The sequence below is a fragment of the Hyla sarda genome, chromosome 8 (genome assembly GCF_029499605.1).
Source record: "Hyla sarda isolate aHylSar1 chromosome 8, aHylSar1.hap1, whole genome shotgun sequence".
NCBI lineage: Eukaryota > Metazoa > Chordata > Amphibia > Anura > Hylidae > Hyla > Hyla sarda.
Genome location: NC_079196.1, coordinates 12,901,183 through 12,921,999, shown reverse-complemented (window position 1 = coordinate 12,921,999; position 20,817 = coordinate 12,901,183). Strand labels below are relative to the sequence as shown.

General features: G+C 45.0%; 1 protein-coding gene across 1 annotated transcript in view; it reads left to right on the top strand.

Moving 5' to 3' along the window:
• Positions 1 to 5,531: 5,531 nt before the first annotated feature.
• LOC130283808 (protein mono-ADP-ribosyltransferase PARP14-like) overlaps positions 5,532 to 20,817 on the top strand; it is a 74,983-nt gene continuing 59,697 nt past the window's right edge. The window contains exons 1-2 of the mRNA XM_056533317.1: positions 5,532 to 6,041; positions 14,497 to 14,594. Coding sequence (XP_056389292.1) covers positions 5,852 to 6,041; positions 14,497 to 14,594 — 288 coding nt within the window. The 5' untranslated portion in view covers positions 5,532 to 5,851. The remainder of the gene's footprint in view (positions 6,042 to 14,496; positions 14,595 to 20,817) is intronic.

Here is a 20,817-nt window from a genome sequence, read left to right as displayed (position 1 = left end):
GTTATGGAAAACTAAGTATAAATATAAGTTCTAGAGGGACAATTTTCAATGAAGTCTCTGTGGTGTTGCTAGAAAGGAAATACTTTTGATGTTGAAAGCTACCAGAGGGTCTTGAGTTCAAGACACCTGATGGCGAGTCAATTTTAAATTATTTATATGGGGACTGCGTTCTCGCTTTCCAGAAAAAAAAAAACTATTTATATTTTTAGAATTATTTTATAGATAATATAGATAATAAATAATAAAAGCCTGCAGTTCTAATGGACTGAAAAAATAATAATGATAAAAAAATAAATAATTTTATACATATATATATATTGAGGCACTTGTGGGTGCCCCGACTGACAATGTCTGGATAAGCTGTGTAATTGATACCCTTTCTGGATATTGGGCCTGTGTTGGTTGAGTCTCGCATGTAATTCTTGTGTGGTTCATCCCACATATTGCTTTTTGCATACACATTCAATTAGGTAAATAACGAATTTAGAATGGTTTGTCATGTGGGATGTTATTGGGAACACTTCCCCAGTTTGGTGACTTCTGAACTCAGTTTTGTTGCTCATAATGCATAAACAACATAGGCACTCTACCACATTTGTACACTCCTTTTGGCAAGGTTTGATGGTGGTCCCTATTTTCCCATTTATTCTTGTTTTTATGTCTCCGCAGTTGGCTAAGGGCTAAGATGTTCTTTAGGGTGGGTGCTCCCTGGGTTATCTTTTAGGCCTGGTCCTAATATAGGGTCCTCTCTTAAAACATACCAGTGTTTCTTCAAAATTACCAGTTTTTTTCCTTCCCCGTTCGGCCACCGCCAGCAGAAACACAAGTAGCCTTATAATGAAGCTTACTTAAAGGGGTTCTCCGGGGAAGTTAAATGGGCACTGTCAGATCTAAAAACTTTTTATATGTTGTAAATCTTGGCAAAACAATAGTTTTTCTAATATACTTCTTTAAAAAAAAGAAATCACATTTTATTAAAGAAAACTGCCCATGAAAATCCCACCACTAGGGGTCTCCATACCTCCTGAGACAATAATGAGTCCCAAAGCATGAACCTGTCCAAGGGTCATGGACACAAGATGGCTGATGGACAAGGCTGCAGGAGGAACACAGCCTGCAGGAACACTGCTGTAACACAGAGTTTTACCAAACATGCGCCTCCAGCTGTTGCAAAACTACAACTCCAAGCATGCCTGGAAAGTCAAAGGATGTCTCAGCATCCTGGGAGTTGTAGTTCTGCAAAAGTTGTAGGCGCACAGCTGAAGGCAACACTGCTGCAAAAAAAGAGTTATCCAAACAGTGTACCTCCAACTTTTCCAAAACTACAAGTCCCAGCATTACGGGACTGCCTAAGGATGAAACACATGAATGACATAGGAAGATGTAATCCAAGGTATGGAAGAGAAAATCTCCCAGAAATGTGGTGCAGTCAGCGGAGAGGAGAGCGCTGCTGACTGCACCACATTTCTGGGAGATTTTCTCTTCCATACCTTGGATTCTACCAGACCGTTCTTCACCAGCTGAATACGGGACCAGTGCAGGCTGCACTCCTCTCCATACCACTTATTGTGGAAACAAGTGATCTGTGGTGTTGTGCTCATAGTACAACCCCCGAAGGTGAGCAAACCTCCACTTATTTTTTCATTGCATTTCTTTTAAAAGGATAATTGTGCTTCGATGCGCATTGGTCTTTCTGTTTTTTTGCATTTCAAATAGGAAGATGTAAGTTATATTCTGACCATATTGTCTTTGGTGGTAGAGTACAGGCAATCTCCAATGATCACGTGTGTGTACAGCATAAATCCAGAGAGGAAAAGGTTACAGAGCAGGGCTGCCAGACTCCCAAGAGCAGTGAGTCAGCAGAGTGAGGGAGGGGGTCATCACACGCTCCCTTCCTTTGAGACAACTAAAACGACATTGTGCAGCATTAATATGCTATTTTTTAGTGAAACATCGGTGATAGAGATTTACATGTACATGATGAGGTACTGAGTAACATATAACAGAGACAAGGAGGATCTGATAATGACGTCTTTCTCTTACTCCCTGCATGTGACAGCTGAAAGAAGGAAACTGCTCTATATAGCTAATGAATGATATTTAGATGAATAAATAGGATGGTGAGAGGGAAAGGATGGGCTATGGGATTAGTTCCCCGGAGTACCCCTTTAAAGAGACTTCACTAGGTGGGGATCCGTGCAACTTATCCAAAAATTCTGATACTGATATGAAGAAATTTGCGGCATTCCGTGTGATCGGTAAAATGTCGCAAAAATCCTGCACAAAATGCTTCAGCTTTAAAAAGTGTGTTCAGTTAGCGCCATTGTAAATATTAGTGCTGTGATTGATTTTGAATCCTGATCCATTTTTCCCTCAGTTGTTGATTATTTTGCCTTGTTGTGTCCTCCATTGTAGTAAAGCAGTTGATCAGACTCGGTCCGTGCTCGTGTAGGTTTATTTGGATAACACCATTATATATCTGACTGTAAACACTACAGCCAACATATCAAGTACTTTTCGAGACCGCCGAATAAAGTCCTCAGATTTTTACACTGCCTAGTAATTTATAAGTGATTGGCAACACTAGTCCTGGATATAGCGCCCCTTTTGGTTAATATGACTCATATATACAGATCATCCCCTAGAGGTGATAATGTGAGGTTCTACAGGTCAGAGAGGGTATGGCGCTCTCTACTGGTAGGGTAGAACGTTTCACCCCCTACTGCATCACAAAAATCTCAACACACACAACATAGAAATGCATGATTTCATACCAGTTACTTTTGAATTTATGAAACAGTGCCCCTCCTGGCCATGGTTGTTTCTGGTATTGCATATCACCCCAATACAGGAGGAATGCTGTTTCTGTTAATAAAAAAAAAAAAAAAAAAAAAAAAGATCCTTATTCTGGAGAGCCCTTTTTAAAGCAAACTACATATACGAGGGTCCCTTGTACAGGGATAAAAATGACCTACAGAGGGTCCTACATACAGGGGCGGATTACCAACAGACTACCTACGGACGGTGCCATTGACTATTATTCTTGAATGATGTTCGTATGGACCTGATGAAGATCTGACCTATCTTGAAGTGCGTTGTCCAAATACAGAAGTTGAAAAATTTACAACCACGGGCAGAGCTTCGGTGAACCGCGTTCCTGATTCTATCCCGCCACAACCTGGAGGAAAAAGTTTGGAGTGCCATTATGAATCTGTCTGGAAAAAGGCTGCAGTAGACTCCACCATTTGTTGTGATACGTATCCCAATGTTGTGTTTGTGTCCGCACAACCATCTCCGGTAAGGCTGAGTTTACATATACAGTGACCCCAACCTACGATGGCCCCGACATACGATCATTTCAACATACGATGCTTTTGTATGTCGGGGCCATCGTATAAACGGCTATCCGACAGCGCAGACTGCTTCAGCTGCCACCGGATAGCCGTTTACGGTGCCCCGTGTGGTCCGCTGACGATCACTTACCTGTCCTCGGGGCTCTGGCGTGTCCTCTTCGGGATCCCCTGCATCGTCGGCGCTCTCCATCGTCGTCATCACGTCGCTGCGCGCACCGTCCCGTCATCCAATAGGAGCGGCGTGCGTAACGACGTGATGACGGCGACGGAGAGCGAGGATCCCGGGGAAGCAGAGGCCTTGCCGGAGCGTCGGGGACACCCCGGGGACAGCGATGGAAGGCGACATCCAGGGCAGCGGTGACGAGCGGCGACGGTCCGGAGCGGCGGGGACATGTGAGTATAACTTCCAATACCAGTGGTCTTCAACCTGCGGACCTCCAGATGTTGCAAAACTACAACTCCCAGCATGCCCGGACAGCCGTTGGCTGTGCGGGCATGCTGGGTGTTGTAGTTTTGCAACATCTGGAGGTCCGCAGGTTGTAGACCACTGTCCTATACTTTACATTGCACGGATCCCTCAACATACGATGGTTTCAACAAACGATGGTCCATTTGGAACAGATTCCCATCGTATGTAGAGGGACCACTGTATCAGTCATCCGGCACAGTTTTCTTCAGGCGTGCACCGGAGGGAAACTGATGCTAGAACTGATCCCGCTCAATCATCCATTGTCTCAATTTTGACGCCGGATAGTTGGACATTCGGGACATCACCGGACAGAGTAATGCAGCTTGCTGTCCGCCGTCCAGAAACAACGGACACCAGATGCCATACAACTGATGACAACTTGTCATCAGTTTTGACATCAGTTGTGTCGAGATCTAGGCTGAGTTCACCTATGCCGGATTCCGGACATATGTGAACTCAGCCTAAGCGAACACTTTTATATGCGCCTACTGGGTCTTTGCAGTATCACAGTACAGAACGCTTTTTCTTCATTCTAGCGGAGTATAAGATGTCATCATCCATAGTGTTGTGCCTATTCATACACCCGCATTTATCGGACCCCTACTGTGGACGCAATGGAGGCCTCAGGTAACGTTCCAAATCATTTCTGCTGCAGATCTCGGTGGACCCCCACAGTCAAGTTTTATGTTAAAGTAGGAATTAAATATATATATATATATATATATATATATATATATATATGGGTTTATTCAAGAGGCCATTTTGCCTTGGGAGGCCATCTTGTTCTCCTGAGAAGATGTTTAAGGGTTAAAGAAATAGTTAGCTTGTGGTGTACAGAGGTTGTAGTATGATGTTTCTTTATGTTCTTGTTTTCTAACACTGTCCTTTATTTATTGTGTAGCTGTGCTAACTCAAGGTCACATACCTGCCTAAAAGGAGTCACCTGACTACTCTCCATATTTGTATTATTCTAATACAGTGGTCCCTCAACATACGATGGTAATCCGTTCCAAACGAACCATCGTTTGTTGAAACCATCGTATGTTGAGGGATCCGTGCAATGTAAAGTGTAGGACGTAACACTCACCTGTCCCCGCCGCTCCGGACGCGTCGCCGCTGCCCTGGATGTCTCCCTCCATCGCTGTTGCCGCGTCCCCGGGGCGTCCCAGGGGTGTGCTTCCCGAGGATCCTCGCTCTCCCTCGCCGCCATCACGTCATTACGCATGCTGCTCCTATTGGATGACGGGACAGCGTGTGTGGCGATGTGATGACGACGATGGAGAGCACCGGCGGTGCAGGGGATCCCGAAGAGGATGCTCCGGAGCACCAAGGACAGGTAGGAGACCATACCCGGAGCACACAGGGCACCGTAAACGGCTATCCGGTGGCGGCTGAAGCAGTCTGTGCTGCCGGATAGCCGTTTATACGATGACCCCGACATACAAAAGCATCGTATGGTGATGCTGCCTTCAACATGTTGAAATTATCGTATGTCGGGGCCATCGTAGGTCGGGGGGTCACTGTATACCCATATAAGTATGTGATACCCCCAATAAATCAGGGAATCTCTTTGTTACTCAATAGTGTGAGAGATATTTTGTATTATATGGACCCTTCGAGTGGGATTACTGCTCTCCCCAAAAAATAAAGGGACTGCGCTGACAGGTGTCACCTAAAACTTAGGGTAGAATCCTAGGACAACCACAGCCTTCAAGTTGTGATCACATGGAGCCTTAGATATGGCACAACTATGACCTGTGAGCAGCAGCTTGGCATTGTCAGGGTTAACAATCTCTGTAAATTCTGGCTATTTTAGCTGTAGGCCTCCATCGCACGTTCCCCTTCCTCCTCAGGCGGGTGTCAGCTCTTGTGTCTACATCACTCAGCAGCTGAGATCAGGAAATGTCCCAGAGAAGGAGGAGACAGAGGAGTAAATGAAAGTGAAAGTCAGGGCCGTGTCCCACACCCAGTATAGAGTGTATAGGGACAACACTGGCCGAGCCCCTATGTGCCTCAGAAGACCCCTAGCATGGGGGACGCCTCCTACCAGTTCCCTGTGGCCCTTAAGTGGGACGAGGGCCCCGACAGCCTAAAACAGCTAAGAAACAAACTTCTGGTGCATTTCCAGAGTAAGAACAAGTCTAATGGAGGAGAATGTCAGATCCGGGACCTGGACTGTAGTCGGGGGTACATCCTAATATACTTCAGAGAGGAGGCGGGTGAGTACTGAGGACTGGGGGGTACATCCTCATATACTTCAGAGAGGAAGCGGGTGAGTACTGAGGACTGGGGGGTACATCCTCATATACTTCAGAGAGGAAGCGGGTGAGTACTGAGGACTGGGGGGTACATCCTAATATACTTCAGAGAGGAGGCGGGTGAGTACTGAGGACTGGGGGGTACATCCTAATATACTTCAGAGAGGAGGCGGGTGAGTACTGAGGACTGGGGGGTACATCCTCATATACTTCAGAGAGGAAGCGGGTGAGTACTGAGGACTGGGGGGTACATCCTAATATACTTCAGAGAGGAGGCGGGTGAGTACTGAGGACTGGGGGTACATCCTAATATACTTCAGAGAGGAGGCGGGTGAGTACTGAGGACTGGGGGGTACATCCTAATATACTTCAGAGAGGAAGCGGGTGAGTACTGAGGACTGGGGGGTACATCCTAATATACTTCAGAGAGGAGGCGGGTGAGTACTGAGGACTGGGGGTACATCCTAATATACTTCAGAGAGGAGGCGGGTGAGGACTGGTGGGTACATCCTAATATACTTCAGAGAGGAGGCAGGTGAGTACTGAGGACTGGGGGTACATCCTAATATACTTCAGAGAGGAGGCGGGTGAGGACTGGTGGGTACATCCTAATATACTTCAGAGAGGAGGCAGGTGAGTACTGAGGACTGGGGTTACATCCTAATATACTTCAGAGAGGAGGCGGGTGAGTACTGAGGACTGGGGGGTACATCCTAATATACTTCAGAGAGGAGGCGGGTGAGTACTGAGGACTGGGGGGTACATCCTAATATACTTCAGAGAGGAGGCAGGTGAGTACTGAGGACTGGGGGGTACATCCTAATATACTTCAAAGAGGAGGCGGGTGAGTACTGAGGACTGGGGGGTACATCCTAATATACTTCAGAGAGGAGGCGGGTGAGTACTGAGGACTGGGGGTACATCCTAATATACTTCAGAGAGGAGGCGGGTGAGTACTGAGGACTGGGGGTACATCCTAATATACTTCAGAGAGGAGGCGGGTGAGGACTGGTGGGTACATCCTAATATACTTCAGAGAGGAGGCAGGTGAGTACTGAGGACTGGGGTTACATCCTAATATACTTCAGAGAGGAGGCGGGTGAGTACTGAGGACTGGGGGGTACATCCTAATATACTTCAGAGAGGAGGCGGGTGAGTACTGGGGGGTACATCCTAATATACTTCAAAGAGGAGGCGGGTGAGTACTGAGGACTGGGGGTACATCCTAATATACTTCAGAGAGGAGGAGGGTGAGTACTGAGGACTGGGGGGTACATCCTAATATACTTCAGAGAGGAGGCGGGTGAGTACTGAAGACTGGGGGTACATCTTAATATACTTCAGAGAGGAGGCGGGTGAGTACTGAGGACTGGGGGTACATCCTAATATACTTCAGAGAGGAGGAGGGTGAGTACTGAGGACTGGGGGGTACATCCTAATATACTTCAGAGAGGAGGCGGGTGAGTACTGAAGACTGGGGGTACATCCTAATATACTTCAGAGAGGAGGCGGGTGAGTACTGAGGACCGGGGGTACATCCTAATATACTTCAGAGAGGAGGCGGGTGAGTACTGAGGAATGGGGGTACATCCTAATATACTTCAGAGAGGAGGCGGGTGAGTACTGAGGACTGGGGGGTAATTCCTATATACCTCAGAGAGGAGGCGGGTGAGTACTGAGGACTGGGGGGTAATTCCTATATACCTCAGAGAGGAGGCGGGTGAGTACTGAGGACTGGGGGGGTACATCCTTATATACTTCAGAGAGGAGGCAGGTGAGTACTGAGGACTGGGGGGTACATCCTTATATACTTCAGAGAGGAGGCAGGTGAGTACTGAGGACTGGGGGTACATCCTAATATACTTCAGAGAGGAGGCGAGTGAGTACTGAGGACTGGGGGGTAATTCCTATATACTTCAGAGAGTAGGCAGGTGAGTACTGAGGACTGGGGGGTAATTCCTAATATACCTCAGAGAGGAGGCGGGTGAGTACTGAGGACTGGGGGGTAATTCCTATATATCTCAGAGAGGAGGCGGGTGAGTACTGAGGACTGGGGGGTAATTCCTATATACCTCAGAGAGGAGGCAGGTGAGTACTGAGGACTGGGGGTACATCCTAATATACTTCAGAGAGGAGGCGGGTGAGTACTGAGGACTGGGGGGTACATCCTAATATACTTCAGAGAGGAGGCGGGTGAGTACTGAGGACTGGGGGGTACATCCTAATATACTTCAGAGAGGAGGCGGGTGAGTACTGAGGACTGGGGGGTACATCCTAATATACTTCAAAGAGGAGGCAGGTGAGTACTGAGGACTGGGGGGGGGGGGTACATCCTAATATACTTCAGAGAGGAGGCGGGTGAGTACTGAGGACTGGGGGGGGGTACATCCTAATATACTTCAGAGAGGAGGCGGGTGAGTACTGAGGACTGGAGGGTACATCCTAATATACTTCAGAGAGGAGGCGGGTGAGTACTGGGGGTACATCCTAATATACTTCAGAGAGGAGGCGGGTGAGTACTGGGGGGTACATCCTAATATACTTCAGAGAGGAGGCGGGTGAGTACTGAGGACTGGGGGGTACATCCTAATATACTTCAGAGAGGAGGCGGGTGTGTACTGAGGACTGGGGGGTACATCCTAATATACTTCAGAGAGGAGGTGGTGAGTACTGAGGACTGGGGGGTACATCCTAATATATTTCAGAGAGGAGGCGGGTGAGTACTGAGGACTGGGGGGTACATCCTAATATACTTCAGAGAGGAGGTGGGTGGGTACTGAGGACTGGGGGGTAATTCCTATATACCTCAGGGATGAGGCGGGTGAGTACTGAGGACTGGGGGGTAATTCCTATATACCTCAGGGATGAGGCGGGTGAGTACTGAGGACTGGGGGGTAATTCCTATATACCTCAGGGATGAGGCGGGTGAGTACTGAGGACTGGGGGGTAATTCTTATATATCAGAGAGAGGAGGTGGTGAGTACTGAGGACTGGGGGGTAATTCTTATATATCAGAGAGAGGAGGTGGTGAGTACTGAGGACTGGGGGTAATTCTTATATATCAGAGAGAGGAGGCGGGTGAGGACTGAGGGGTACATCCTTATATACTTCAGAGAGGAGGCGGGTGAGTACTGAGGACTGAGGGGTACATCCTAATATACTTCAGAGAGGAGGCGGGTGAGTACTGAGGACTGGGGGAACATCCTAATATACTTGAGAGAGGAGGCGGGTGGGTACTGAGGACTGGGGGGTAATTCCTATATATCAGAGAGAGGAGGTGGTGAGTACTGAGGACTGGGGGGTAATTCTTATATATCAGAGAGAGGAGGTGGTGAGTACTGAGGACTGGGGGGTAATTCTTATATATCAGAGAGAGGAGGTGGTGAGTACTGAGGACTGGGGGGTAATTCTTATATATCAGAGAGAGGAGGTGGGTGGGTACTGAGGACTGGGGGGTAATTCTTATATATCAGAAAGAGGAGGTGGTGAGTACTGAGGACTGGGGGGTAATTCTTATATATCAGAGAGAGGAGGTGGGTGGGTACTGAGGACTGGGGGGTAATTCTTATATATCAGAAAGAGGAGGTGGGTGAGTACTGAGGACTGGGGGGTAATTCTTATATATCAGAAAGAGGAGGTGGTGAGTACTGAGGACTGGGGGGTAATTCTTATATATCAGACAGAGGAGGTGGTGAGTACTGAGGACTGGGGGGTAATTCCTATATACCTCAGGGATGAGGCGGGTGAGTACTGAGGACTGGGGGGTAATTCTTATATATCAGAGAGAGGAGGCGGGTGGGTACTGAGGACTGGGGGGTAATTCTTATATATCAGAAAGAGGAGGTGGTGAGTACTGAGGACTAGGTTCTTCTTATACAGTGGGGGAAAAAGTATTTAGTCAGCCACCAATTATAAAGATGAGAGGCTGTAATTGTCATCATAGGTTATAACCTCAACTATGAGACAGAATGAGGGAAATAACACAGGAAATTACATTATGGGATTTCTAATTAATAATTGGTAAATTCCTCAGTAAAATAAGTATTTGGTCACCTACAAACAAGAAGATTTCTGCCTCTCACAGACCTGTAACTTCTTCTTTTAAGGGGTACTCCAGCCCTAACACTATCCCCTATCCAAAGGATAGGGGATAAGATGTCTGATCGCGGGGGTCCTGCTGCTGGGGACGCCCGCAATCTCTCATGAAGCACCCACCTGTCTCCCACCCACCGCTGCACAAAGCGATGATCGTCACGCCCCCTCCCATAGACTTGCATTGAGGGGGCAGAGTGTGAGGTCACGATACTCCGGCCCTGTGGTCGTGAGGCTTCAGACACGGAGCGATCATCGCTTCCTGCAGCTGAGACAGGTGGGTGCTGCATGAGAGATTGCGGGGGTCCCTAGCAGCGGGACTCCCGCGATCAGGCATCTTATCCCCTATCCTAAGTTGTCTTAGGAGTACCCCTTTAAGTCTTGGGAAAAAAGTATATACAGCATTCACAAGACAGGGCAAACATCAAATGACAAAAATCAATGGCTACGCCGTGCTATACGTTGGAATACCTTTTTGCCAGTATCCTGACGTACTGCACTTAAAAAATGTGAACAAAGTGCGGTGACCCACGGTGATGGCGGGACCACAGGGTGTAGCGGTGTAGGTGGATGGGGCAAGATGGTATAACCCCAGGGGCAAGGTGTTATTAGCCCCGAATATTCGTGACGCCAGAGTGGTTTTTGGGTACCGGAACCACACGGACGGTATCTTCGCTATCTCAATGGCTAGACAGTGAATAGAGAGTCCACAACCAGTTATGGTGTAACGGAGGCTTTACTGAGGTCAGGTAGGTGTTATTATCTTCACAGCTAGCCCAGAATCCCAGAGAGGTGGCCAGGAACACAGAAGGACCTCGCAGCTTGCTGGGACCAATTATACTTGTAATGGACTTTAGATAATTGACTTTAGGCTGGACTAGACTGTAGATAGGGACAGCAGACATAGACTTGACTTACTGGAATGACTGTAGATAGTGACAGCAGACATAGATTTGACTTACTGGACTAGAATGTAGATAGTGACAGCAGACATAGACTTGACTTACTGGAATGACTGTAGATAGTGACAGCAGACATAGACTTGACTTACTGGAATGACTGTAGATAGTGACAGCAGACATAGACTTGACTTAATGGAATGACTGTAGATAGTGACAGCAGACATAGACTTGACTTACTGGAATGACTGTAGATAGTGACAGCAGACATAGACTTGACTTACTGGAATGACTGTAGATAGTGACAGCAGACATAGACTTGACTTACTGGAATGACTGTAGATAGTGACAGCAGACATAGACTTGACTTACTGGAATGACTGTAGATAGTGACAGCAGACATAGACTTGACTTACTGGAATGACTGTAGATAGTGACAGCAGACATAGACTTGACTTACTGGACTAGACTGTAGATAGTGACAGCAGACATAGACTTGACTTAATGGAATGACTGTAGATAGTGACAGCAGACATAGACTTGACTTACTGGAATGACTGTAGATAGTGACAGCAGACATAGACTTGACTTACTGGAATGACTGTAGATAGTGACAGCAGACATAGACTTGACTTACTGGAATGACTGTAGATTTTAGGCCTTCCAGGTACTGGACACTGAGATCTCTGGTGTTTGCTGGTCTCAGTAAAGTGATAGAAGAGAAAGAATTGTAATGGCCGCCCCCCTTATATAGAGCGGGGCTGAGCCAAAGCCCATTGGTCAAGCTGCGGGTCATGTGTTACACTGGAGCCCTCTGGGTAACATCATGTGACAACATAACATATGACATCTCACAGGTCCTTTAGACTAGCTATACATTAATACACTGACTATAATCCTATGACCATAAATGACACTAATAATAACAGCAGAGGAGACACTGCAGGAGAGCCCCCAGGACACTGAGGGACTCAACCTGACAGGACCTAAGTGTAGTGCAGGACCATGTCCTGTACTGGGACATTCCAAAAGGCTTAAAGGGGTCTGCCAGTTCCAAAACATACTCCATGACAGGCATTTATCAAGCGATTTAGTAAATTTTTCTTTACTAAAAATGTCGCAAAAATGTCGCACCTGCGACTACACGATTTTTCGTGCGACATTTTGACTGGAAAGCGAGAAAAGCAAGTTTTCAAAAACTTAACTACGAAGTAATCATTTTAAAATGGACTACGGGTAGTCAGGTATTTATCAACTGCGCAAAAAAAAAGGTTATAAAAATTGACTAAATTTACTCCAGCTCAAACATGGAGCAGAAAAAGCTACAACCAAAGTAAAAAAGAAAAAAAGCGCTTACGTGAAAGAAAGTCATCAACAGGCTGAAAGCAGTTGATAAATACGTCGCATATAAGCAAAAAAAAAGTAAAGAAAAAAGTACTAAAAAAAAGGAATACATAAGCAAACATTGATAAATGTCCCTACATATCCCCACGATAGGGGGAAAGTGTTTGGTCACGGGGGTCCGACCGGTGGGACCCCAACGGTCTCCAGAACAGGCCTCCGTCTCTCCCTGCTGCAGCCATCAGACACTTATGTCCTATCCTGCAGACAAGGGATATGTTTTTTACAAGCTGCACTGCCCCTTTAAATGGAACCAGTTCTACGGGTTGGAAATGTTGATTTGTGCAAAAAAAACAAATCTGCAGTAGATTACGAAAGTTTTCACGTAAATCAGATAAAAAAAAAAAAAAAAAAACTCATCCACAAGAAGCAGAAGTTTTATTTAGTACATTTTGTGGCGTGTGAATCTTTGCCCCCATCGCTGGCGTCTATACCCCGATCCTACAGAGATCCTTCTAATGCCCCTTATATGAGAGGTTCATGATCCGCACAGATGCCCCCTCCCCGCTATTCTTGGTGCATGTAAAAGGTGATTCCATTTATTTGCCCCTGAGATCCCATCATTCGGTGACAGCAGCTGTGGCGCCCCCCAGAGGATAACATAGGAACAAATCACAGGCTCACAATAATAACTCAGCAGCTACAGAGGCATCAGAGCAGCTTCACCATGAGAACAACACTATGGAGACATCCCGGATACACACCTCCTGTCGGAGGTCCTCAGATCAGTGTTTCCTAACCGGGGTGCCTCCAGCTGTTGCAAAACTACAACTCCCAGCATGCCCGGACATGCTGGGAGTTGTAGTTTTGCAACAGGTGGAGGCACCCTGGTTTGGAAACACCGGTCAAGACGCATACAGACAGACACATGCAAAGGGTAAAACCAGCTTTAAAGGGGTACTTCCGTGGAAAACTTTTTTTTTTTTTTTTTTAATCAACTGGTGCCAGAAAGTTAAACAGATTTTTAAATTACTTCTATCAAAAAAATCTTAATCCTTCCAGTACTTTTTAGGGGCTGTAGACTACAGAGGAAATGATTTTCTTTTTGGATTTCTCTTCTGTCACAACCACAGTGCTCTCTGCTGACCTCTGCTGTCCATTTTAGGAGCAGCTTCACCATCAGAACAACACTATGGAGACATCCCGGATACACATCTCCTGTCGGAGGTCCTCAGATCAGTGTTTCCCAACTGGGGTGCCTCCAGCTGTTGCAAAACTACAACTCCCAGCATGCCCGGACAGCCTTCGGCTGTCCGGGCATGCTGGGAGTTGTAGTTTTGCAACAGCTGGAGGCACCCTGGTTGGGAAACACTGGTCAAGACGCATACAGACAGACACATGCAAAGGGTGAAACCAGTTTTAAAGGGGTACTCCCGTGGAAAACTTTTTTTTTTTTTTTTTTAAATCAACTGGTGCCAGAAAGTTAAACAGATTTTTAAATTACTTCTATCAAAAAAATCTTAATCCTTCCAGTACTTTTTAGGGGCTGTATTCCACAGAAGAAATGCTTATCTTTTTGGATTTCTCTTCTGTCACAACCACAGTGCTCTCTGCTGACCTCTGCTGTCCATTTTAGGAGCTGTCCAGAGCAGCATATGTTTGCTACGGGGATTTTCCCCTGTTCTGGACAGTTCCTAAAATGGACAGCAGAGGTCAGCAGAGAGCACTGTGGTTGTGACAGAAGAGAAATCCAAAAAGAAAAGCATTTCCTCTGTAGAATACAGCCCCTAAAAAGTACTGGAAGGATTAAGATTTTTTGATAGAAGTGATTTACAAATCTTTTTAACTTTCTGGCGCCAGTTGATTTAAAATAAATAATTAAATAAATAAATTAGCAGTGAACTCTCCATGTAATGCTGGGGATCTCCTTTACTACATCTGTATGTGGCCCATTTTGCCGTATAATGTGTTATATAGGCTCCTCCTCTTCTGGGCCCCGATCATGGGGCAGGGTCCTTGGGACCACCTGTAGAATGACGTCCCGTACGGCCGTGACCACTAATATTCTCTTCTCTATTCTACAGTCCGGGATCAGGTTCTGCAGAAACACAACCAGGAGCTGAAAATATCCAAAGGAAAAACACTAAATCTGAGTGTTACCCTCCCAGAAGATACACAGGAGGTAAGTGAATAAAACAGGGACCCCGCCGGATCATCACTCATCATACATCACAGAGACACCGCATACACCAGAATCATCACTCATCATACATCACAGAGATACCGCATACACCAGAATCATCACTCATCATACATCTCAGAGACACCATATACACCAGAATCATCATTCATCATACATCACAGAGACACCGCATACATCAGAATCATCACTCATCATACATCACAGAGACACCGCATACATCAGAATCATCAGTCATCATACATCACAGACACCACATACACCAGAATCATCACTCATCATACATCACAGAGACCTCATACACCAGAATCATCACTCATCATACATCACAGACACCACATACACCAGAATCATCATTCATCATACATCACAGAGACACCGCATACACCAGAATAATCACTCATCATACATCACAGAGACACCGCATACACCAGAATCATCACTCATCATACATCACAGAGACACCGCATACACCAGAATCATCACTCATCATATATCACAGAGACACCGCATACATCAGAATCATCACTCATCATACATCACAGAGACACCATATACACCAGAATCATCATACATCACAGAGACACCGCATACATCAGAATCATCACTCATCATACATCACAGAGACCTCATACACCAGAATCTTCACTCATCATACATCACAGACACCACATACACCAGAATCATCATTCATCATACATCACAGAGACACCGCATACACCAGAATAATCACTCATCATACATCACAGAGACACCGCATACACCAGAATCATCACTCATCATATATCACAGAGACACCGCATACATCAGAATAATCACTCATCATACATCACAGAGACACCGCATACATCAGAATAATCACTCATCATACATCACAGAGACACCGCATACATCAGAATCATCACTCATCATACATCACAGAGACACCACATACACCAGAATCATCACTCATCATACATCACAGAGACACCATATACACCAGAATCATCACTCATCATACATCACAGAGACCTTATATACACCAGAATCATCAGTTATCATACATCACAGAGACACCACATACATCAGAATCATCACTCATCATACATCACAGAGACACCATATACAACAGAATCATCACTCATCATACATCACAGAGACACCGCATACACCAGAATCATCACTCATCATACATCACAGAGACACCACATACATCAGAATCATCACTCATCATACATCACAGAGACACCATATACACCAGAATCATCATTCATCATACATCACAGAGACACCGCATACATCAGAATCATCACTCATCATACATCACAGAGACACCGCATACACCAGAATCATCACTCATCATACATCACAGAGACCTCATACACCAGAATCATCACTCATCATACATCACAGAGACACCGCATACACCGGAATCATCAGTCATCATACATCACAGAGACACCGCATACACCAGAATCATCACTCATCATACATCACAGAGACAACGCATACACCAGAATAATCACTCATCATACATCACAGAGACACCGCATACACCAGAATCATCACTCATCATACATCACAGAGACACCACATACACCAGAATCATGACTCATCATACATCACAGAGACACCGCATACACCAGAATCATCACTCATCATACATCACAGAGACACCGCATACACCAGAATCATCACTCATCATACATCACAGAGACACCGCATACACCAGAATCATCACTCATCATACATCACAGAGACACCGCATACACCAGAATCATCACTCATCATACATCACAGAGACACCGCATACACCAGAATCATCACTCATCATACATCACAGAGACACCGCATACACCAGAATCATCACTCATCATACATCACAGAGACACCGCATACACCAGAATCATCACTCATCATACATCACAGAGACACCGCATACACCAGAATCATCACTCATCATACATCACAGAAACACCGCATACACCAGAATCATCACTCATCATACATCACAGAGACACCGCATACACCAGAATCATGACTCATCATACATCACAGAGACACAGCATACATCAGAATCATCACTCATCATACATCACAGAGACACCGCATACACCAGAATCATCACTCATCATACATCACAGAGACACTGCATACACCAGAATCATCACTCATCATATATCACAGAAACACCGCATACACCAGAATCATCACTCATCATACATCACAGAGACACCATATACACCTGAATCATCACTCATCATACATCAGAGACACCGTGTACACCAGAATCATCACTCATCATACATCACAGAGACACCGCATACATCAGAATCATCACTCATCATACATCACAGAGACACCACATACACCGGAATCATCACTCATCATACATCACAGAGACACCACATACACCAGAATCATCACTCATCATACATTACAGAGACACCATATACACCAGAATCATCACTCATACATCACAGAGACACCATATACACCAGAATCATCACTCATCATACATCACAGAGACACCATATACACCAGAATCATCACTCATCATACATCACAGAGACACCGCATACACCAGAATCATCACCCATCATACATCACAGACACCATATACATCAGAATCATCACTCATCATACATCACAGAGACACCGCATACACCAGAATCATCACTCATCATATATCACAGACACCATATACACCAGAATCATGACTCATCATACATCACAGAGACACCGCATACACCAGAATCATCATCCATCATACATCACAGAGACACCACATACACCAGAATCATCACTCATCATACATCACAGAGACACCGCATACACCAGAATCATCACTCATCATACATCACAGCGACACCACATACATCAGAATCATCACTCATCATACATCACAGAGACACCGCATACACCAGAATCATCACTCATCATACATCACAGAGACACCACATACACCAGAATCATCACTTATCATACATCACAGAGACACCGCATACACCAGAATCATCACTTATCATACATCACAGAGACACCGCATACACCAGAATCATCAGTCATCATACATCTCAGAGACACCACATACATCAGAATCATCACTCATCATACATCTCAGAGACACCACATACATCAGAATCATCACTCATCATACATCACAGAGACACCGCATACACCAGAATCATCACTCATCATACATCACAGAGACACCACATACACCAGAATCATCACTCATCATATATCACAGAGACACTGCATACACCAGAGTCATCACTCATCATACATCACAGAGACACCGCATACACCAGAGTCATCACTCATCATACATCACAGAGACACCGCATACATCAGAATCATCACTCATCATACATCAGAGACACCGCATACATCAGAATCATCACTCATCATACATCACAGAGACACCGCATACACCAGAATCATCAATCATCATACATCTCAGAGACACCACATACATCAGAATCATCACTCATCATACATCTCAGAGACACCACATACATCAGAATCATCACTCATCATACATCACAGAGACACTGCATACATCAGAATCATCACTCATCATACATCACAGAGACTCTGCATACACCAGAGTCATCACTCATCATACATCACAGAGACACCGCATACACCAGAATCATCACTCATCATACATCAGAGACACCGCATACATCAGAATCATCACTCATCATACATCACAGAGACACCGCATACATCAGAATCATCACTCATCATACATCACAGAGACTCTGCATACACCAGAGTCATCACTCATCATACATCACAGAGACACCGCATACACCAGAATCATCACTCATCATACATCAGAGACACCGCATACATCAGAATCATCACTCATCATACATCACAGAGACACCGCATACATCAGAATCATCACTCATCATACATCACAGAGACCTTATATACACCAGAATCATCAGGTATCATACATCACAGAGACACCACATACATCAGAATCATCACTCATCATACATCACAGAGACACCGCATACACCAGAGTCATCACTCATCATACATCACAGAGACACCGCATACATCAGAATCATCACTCATCATACATCACAGAGACCTTATATACACCAGAATCATCACTCATCATACATCACAGACACACCACATACATCAGAATCATCACTCATCATACATCACAGAGACACCGCATACACCAGAATCATCAGTCATCATACATCAAAGAGACACCGCATACACCAGAATCATCACTCATCATATACATCAGAATCATCACTCATCATACATCACAGAGACACCGCATACACCAGAATCATCACTCATCATATATCACAGACACCATATACATCAGAATCATCACTCATCATACATCACAGAGACCTCATACACCAGAATCATCAGTCATCATACATCAAAGAGACACCGCATACACCAGAATCATCACTCATCATACATCACAGAGACACCGCATACACCAGAATCATCACTCATCATATATCACAGACACCATATACATCAGAATCATCACTCATCATACATCACAGAGACACTGCATACATCAGAATCATCACTCATCATATATCACAGACACCATATACATCAGAATCATCAGTCATCATACATCACAGAGACACCGCATACACCAGAATCATCACTCATCATACATCACAGAGACACCGCATACACCAGAATCATCACTCATCATACATCACAGAGACACCGCATACATCAGAATCATCACTCATCATACATCACAGAGACACCGCATACACCAGAATCATCACTCATCATATATTACAGACACCATATACATCAGAATCATCAGTCATCATACATCACAGAGACACCGCATACATCAGAATCATCACTCCTCATACATCACAGAGACACCACATACACCAGAATCATCACTCATCATACATCACAGAGACACCACATACATCAGAATCATCACTCATCATACATCACAGAGACACCGCATACACCAGAATCATCACTCATCATATATCACAGACACCATATACATCAGAATCATCAGTCATCATACATCACAGAGACCGTATATACACCAGAACCATTACTCATCATACATCACAGAGACACTGCATACACCAGAATCATCACTCATCATACATCACAGACATCATATACATCAGAATCATCAGTCATCATACATCACAGAGACACCACATACACCAAAATCATCACTCATCATACATCACAGAGACACTGCATACACCAGAATCATCACTCCTCATACATCACAGAGACACTGCATACACCAGAATCATCACTCATCATATATCACAGAAACACCGCATACACCAGAATCATCACTCATCATACATCACAGAGACACCACATACATCAGAATCATCACTCATCATACATCACAGAGACACCACATACACCAGAATCATCACTCATCATATATCACAGAGACACCGCATACACCAGAATCATCACTCATCATACATCACAGAGACACCACATACATCAGAATCATCACTCATCATACATCACAGAGACACCGCATACACCAGAATCATCACTCATCATACATCACAGAGACACCACATACATCAGAATCATCACTCATCATACATCACAGAGACACCACATACACCAGAATCATCACTCATCATACATCACAGAGACACCACATACACCAGAATCATCACTCATCATACATCACAGAGACACCGCATACATCAGAATCATCAGTCATCATACATCACAGAGACACCACATACACCAGAATCATCACTCATCATACATCACAGAGACACCGCATACATCAGAATCATCACTCATCAGTCATCATACATCACAGAGACACCGCATACACCAGAATCATCACTCATCATACATCACAGAGACACCGCATACACCAGAATCATCACTCATCATACATCACAGAGACACCTCATACACCAGAATCATCACTCATCATAAATCACAGAGACACCGCATACATCAGAATCATCACTCATCATACATCACAGAGACACCACATACACCAGAATCATCACTCATCATACATCACAGAGATACCGCATACACCAGAATCATCACTCATCATACATCACAGAGACACCACATACACCAGAATCATCACTCATCATACATCACAGAGACACCGCATACATCAGAATCATCAGTCATCATACATCACAGAGACACCACATACACCAGAATCATCACTCATCATACA